The sequence below is a fragment of the Austrofundulus limnaeus genome, unplaced genomic scaffold (assembly GCF_001266775.1).
Source record: "Austrofundulus limnaeus strain Quisiro unplaced genomic scaffold, Austrofundulus_limnaeus-1.0 Scaffold34, whole genome shotgun sequence".
Lineage (NCBI taxonomy): Eukaryota > Metazoa > Chordata > Actinopteri > Cyprinodontiformes > Rivulidae > Austrofundulus > Austrofundulus limnaeus.
In genome coordinates, this window is record NW_013952436.1 from 215424 (window position 1) to 221375 (window position 5952).

At 42.0% G+C, this 5952-nt stretch overlaps 1 protein-coding gene across 1 annotated transcript in view; it reads left to right on the top strand.

Moving 5' to 3' along the window:
* Positions 1–2250: 2250 nt before the first annotated feature.
* Positions 2251–5952, top strand: part of zgc:66447 (SLAIN motif-containing protein-like) — a gene marked incomplete at its 5' end in the record, with an annotated part of 18560 nt that continues 14858 nt past the window's right edge. Inside the window, 2 exon segments of the mRNA XM_014006041.1 lie at positions 2251–2273; positions 2703–3307. Coding sequence (XP_013861495.1) covers positions 2712–3307 — 596 coding nt within the window.

A 5952-nucleotide genomic window follows, 5' to 3' on the forward strand; every position in this document is an offset into this window, starting at 1 on the left:
TTAGCACCTCTAGTAATATATTTACCTGTACTGAGAAAAATGGTGACGTGTTCAATACTTATTTTATCTGCTGAACATAATGGACAGCAGTATGTAGAAATCAGAGGCGTAACATCCACTAAAACAAAAGTGATATGAGGAGTCCCACAGGGTTCCATTCTCGGAAAGTTACTACTCCTCATATATGTTAATGACATGTCTGCTGCTGTAAACTGCAAGCTGCTTTTACATGCTGACGACTTGGCTCTCCTAGCAGCTGGTAAGGACACTCTAAAAATTCAACAAAGCCTAACATCAGGACTTCACTCTATCCATGAATGGCTTACAGACAACAAGTTATCTCTTCATCTAAGAAAGTCAGAAACAATCCTCTTTGGATCCAAAAAATACTTAGGTGTGGACCGGTGCTAGATGAAATATTCTAAGGCAGTCAAACAGCTGACACTGTCATCAGAAAATCTAATGCCAAACTTAAGTTTCTGTACAGGCAGACAAGACACTTCAACATTAAAACAATACAAAACAAAATACTAATCTCATCCCTCATACAAAGTCATTATGACTATGCATGTACAGTACATCGTGGTGTACAGGCCTTCCCTAAAAAACTGAAAACTCAGCTACAGACTTCAAAAAATAAAACACTTTATACTTTATAACATCCACACTGGCGAGGGGTGCACCCTGCGTGTGTACCCAAAGCGTGACTTTTGCTGTCATGCTGAAATGTGTCGGGGAGGGGTCTGTGGGTCATGGTCGTCTGAGGAGGATGGAGATGGATGGAGATGTGTAAACTTTTATTTAAGATTTGAGTTTTTATTTCAAAGATCCTTATGGCTCAGTAGCAGAAGCATAAATATTATAAAGCTGATGATAAAGCTGAATCTAAGTCTGGTTATGAAGGTAAATTAAATATCTGACAGTGATCATTACACAGTGTGGCTCTAATTCCTCACTTCACCAACTGTGTCGCAGCTTCCCGTCTCCAAAATGAGTGTACGCATGGGTCAGAGCTGGCTGAGGCACCACACATTTTCACGTCAAGTTTGGATTTTATTAATCACAACCTTGGTGTGAAAAGTGGCGTACGCAAGTTTCTGGCTCCTTTTGTGTGTTCGCAAAAGTACACACAATTTTATAAATCCGACCCCTGGTCACTGTAAATGAAAAGTGCCACAACACCCTATCTGGCCTATTGTCTCTAGTTATCCCCACCTCAAAATCCTTTGGTCGTCTGACCAAAGGATTTTGAGGTGGGGATAACTAGAGACTTTCAGCTATTCTGGAGCCAAAGCATGGAATGATCTCCCAACACATATACAGTTAATACAACGCATAGAGAATTTTAAATCAAAGGTAAAAGATCTTCTACTAAACAGTCTCCACCAAGAGGAGTTAAATCCCTTCAGTATGCCATCAAACTCAAACTCATTTTCTCGTATCCTTATCTKTTCTGTTGTATCTGCATACCTTTCTGACGGTCAGAAACTTAATGACCTTTTTCTCCATCTTTGTACCTCGCTTCTCATCATTGTGCCTATATTATCCCTCATATAACTGTGTCACTTAATTTTTGGACCACAATAAGTGTTTCTCACTTTCTTGTGTTATCCAAGTACTAATAATGAATGTACTAGATGTGTATGTGCATACAATATTATTGCTAAATAAAATCAATCAATCAATCACTACAATTTTAGATATCCTTTTATGTTTTTTTAGAATATTTTTGTGCTAAATAGTTTATRCACAAAACATACGTATGATTATGAAGATGTTCTTATAAAAAGTAATGTTTTATATCTGTATTTCTAAAATTTCAGGAGAAATTGTGTATACTAGTGTGTCTGTGTTGGGCAAATGGAATTATTCACATGTGTGAACAGCGACATCTAGTGGTCGTAGTTATATATTACAACAACGTTGTTGCAGTGCGGCGTACGTCCGCAGGGCGGCGCTAAGCAACAGGAAAACCCAACGGAGGGAGGTCCAAACGGGTTTCTGTGCAAACTCAAACTCCCCCGATCAAGCTAGTTAGCAGCGCGACGTGGTGAACGTCGCTGGTGATGCGTTCGTTAGCAAACAGGAGAGACGATGGAGTAGCTGCCTCGGTGTTTTGCTGGTTTGTTTTTTATTGTGCGCCGTTTCAGGAGGGGCTTCAAAACGAGAGGCTTCATGCGGCKTTCGCTGCTGGTGCTCCGGGGAGTTTGAGCTCTGAGTGGCGGCGTGGGTAGTGGCGAGCTCACTGGGGGGGCAACACGGCTCAGTCACCGGTATGGTTGTTTTGTTGATAGCATTGCTAGCTAACAGTAAATTAAGAGAGWAAGATGAAAGACTTGGTATAATACTTTCTGTAGGTTTTTAAATGTGTGTATGCATGTCGTAATATCTCTGTAATTACAGTGTAAGGTAATGATAAGCAGCAGGCTACAAAATAAGCTGAAACTAGTGGGTTCATGCTTCAGTAGTGTGTATTTTCAGTTCAGTGTGCTTCTAATGAAAGCTTCATTAATATGGTGTAGTCAGAAAGTACCAGCATCACTGTTAGGGTCTGTGCTTCAGTGCAGATGTTCTAACCTGTCCTCATTCAGCAACATTATATTCAGTTGGACACATCTTTGTTTATCTTAAGCCTGTTGCATGTTAAAGCCCTGCTCATTAATGTAATCAAGTCAAAATTCTGTGCTTTCCTTCCCCTACAGAGTGGCAGCATGGTGGTCCCGGACAGTGCCAGCCTGGTCTCTCACCCTGCCAGGTCCAGCGACCTCCCTGAGAGCTCCGATGCAGGGTGCCCAGAGGCCGGGGAGAGCGGTCCAGACMTGGCAGGGATGGAGCTGGAGGAGGTCCGAAAGCTGCAGGAGCTCGTCCGCAGGCTGGAGATCCAGAACGAGACGCTGCGCACCAGGGGAGTCAAGGCGGCCGTCCCCAACGGAGCCGTCGGCGACGGYGTGAACGTCAACCAGAGGCTGCAGCTCAGGCTGGACCACAGCGGCGAGCGGTGCGGCATGGACTCCAAGCTCTCGCCGCCTCTGGAAGGCAGCAGCAGCGAGGAGACGTCCCCTTCCGCTGTGGCCAGCCGCTTGGAGGAAGAGGACGAGGATCTGGGTCCGCCKTGTGGGGGCTTTCTGTCCCTGACCTGTAGGAATGGAGCGGGGCAGCCTGAGACACCGGAGAGCCCATCTCAGGGGAGCTGTGAGTCAGAGACACTTGCGGACAGCGACTCGGGGGTGGATCACACCGCGCTGGACGAGGTGGACGTCCTAGATTTGCAGGAYGAGTGTGCAGACGTAGAGGACGAGGACAGCTGGTAGGTTTTTTTTTAATTTATTATTTTATTTTTTCTTACGTTCTGTGCCTGTTTGTTTCTGATCTCAAACGATGCTGTGAGAGAAACACCGTGCACCAGATGTCTGAAACGTAAAGTGTACACAAGGCAGCCATGCAGAAGAGTTGCCGCCTGCGGTAGTTGTGTTCAAACAGGGGAAGAAAAAAAACATAAAATTTATCCTCAGATGTTGTTTTTCCTCCTCTGTAGGTAACAGAGCCCCTTCAGCTGGATGAGTCAGCTGTGCCTTTTTCATCTGAACTTTTGGTTTGAAAGTGTGCAACTCCCCCACGGGGCAGTGACTGTGTGCCATTTGAATTTTAAATAAGACTTTCCACATCACATAAAGCAGGTGTCTCACCCCTGAACTTGTAAAGCAGAGCKGAAGAAAAGTATTGGGATAAAACAGGACAGGAATTATTTTAAAGGCAGATTACTTGAAAACAAAGAGAAGCTTTTATATTTTGTTTAGCAAGATCCTGAATTAACCGAAAGGCTCACATTCCTTAAAATAATAGGTACTGCCTTTAATGCCAAAGTTTTAAACTAAGATCAGCTTATGGCCGAGCCTTGAAAATAACACTTTGCATGATCCTATGCAATGTTACAAGATGTCAATCCTACTGTATGTGTAGTTAATAATCTATTTTATTAGTACACAAAATTTCACCTCAATATCTGCAAAAATTCACTGTGTTCGAGCCATTGTGCAGGCTAAATTAGATTATTTGTGGCAGGTATCTTAAATTGGATTGACTCCAAAAGTTAACCCTTTGTAGATGTGCATCCAGTAATCATGGGGTTGGTTGATAAATCGATTCAATCGATTAATTCGAATTTGCCATTTGTAAAGATTTACTTTAGGGAAAATTGAGAATTTTTTTCCCACCAGTGCACGCTTTGGGGCTTCTGTAGTTCAGAGGTCACCCCACCTGTCCCTCAAGACTCTTGGTACAGGATATGACAATATGGCAGCTAGCAAAGAGGATCTACTTCTCAAAAAAGGCACTGTTTCTTCAGTTATCTGGCACTGGTTAGGTTTCGCAAACTCAGACTTGGAGCAACAAAGACCTCACTGCAAAATCTGTTTGAAGGCTCTTGCTACAAAAAGCAGGAGTACAACAAATTTGCTGTAACACCTGAAACAGAGGCACTCTAATAAGTAGGAAGCAAAAGTGATTAAAATCAAAATTTATTTATTTATTTTTTAGTTTTTGGAGTCCACGTCGCCCAGCCCTAATAGTCGTTTATGTAGGTTTGACCCCTACAGTCAAAGGTGTCGTGCACAGTCTGTAAGCACTCAAAATATGTGCTGGGGATCAGTCTCAACTACCTTCACACCCAAATTTAGTTCAATACATGCAAAACTGACCCAAGTTWTAGCTCTACTTGTGTTGTAGCTCTTATTAGATGTGCATCCAGTGATACTTTCTACAAGTTTGAATTTTTTTCTGTTCATAAAATATTTTTTCAGACAGACTCAAGCAAACACAAGAGCCAAAATATATCACCAAAGAAATAACAATAAGGTAGCAAACAAGAAGAAATAACCATTTCTTTAATAGATGAACGTAACGTTCTTTTTTCCCCAGAGTTTAACAGCTTGTTTTAATTTTCCTGTTATTAGCCGTACCCCATGTGCTCTGTGGGGTGGTCACAGCCAAAACGTGGAGTAAATCCCAAACGGCATCATAATCTGATCCGGGTTGGATGCTTTGCAAAACTGCTTTGTGTTGGAAACGCACAGCATGTGATCCGAAGACTCGCTGGAGGGACTGAAACTCTGGCAGCAAATAAAGCTTTTGTTTTGTTCTGATTTGATATTTTTAGGCATGCGGGTTCTCGCGTTTGAAACAAACATGACGTCCAGGAAGAGCAGACTGATTATTCTTTCAGAACAGAAAGGTGTTGTTGTTGTTGTTGTTGTTGTTGTTGTTGTTGTGGTTGTGGTTGTTGTTTTATAAACCTTGTCTGTACAATTCAAGATAAACGTCTGTGTTAGGTTGTTTCTCACAGATACATTTATTATCTGTCCCAGAATGCGGAGCGGGAGTGTTTATGCCTGTGAGTGTGTGTGTGTGTGTGCGTTCATTCATCTTTACCATTAGCAAAATGCCTCATAAATCGCTGAATGGATTTTCATCAATCTCTCCGTAAACATCTACAAAATAATTTGAGTCGGCCTGATTTAAGATGGATGCCACAGCTAATTAGCTTCAGCCCACGTAAAAATGTCTATAACTCTCAATTTTATAGATATTGAGCTCAAATTGTCACTGACAACACAACTCTTAACAGATGGTGTGTGATCATGCAAAGGCTAGTTTTTTTAATAGACTACAATTCTGTCATTTCTCATCATAAGAAGATTTTAGTCTAGCATTAAAGACAGTGGATGATATTCCTATAAGAAATGCTTTTGTCAATAGAAAGCCTTTTTTTTAACCCGCTTTTCCTTTTAGGTCAGTGGCTGCTTGTGCTCATGTCCAGCAGTCACTGTGCGAGAGACCCTGGACATCACAGGGTCACATAGAAACAAATGAGATAAATAATGTACTTCCTCAAACCTAGGGACAATTTAGAGTTACCATTGAAACTAAAATGCATGTTTTTGGTCTGTGGGAGGA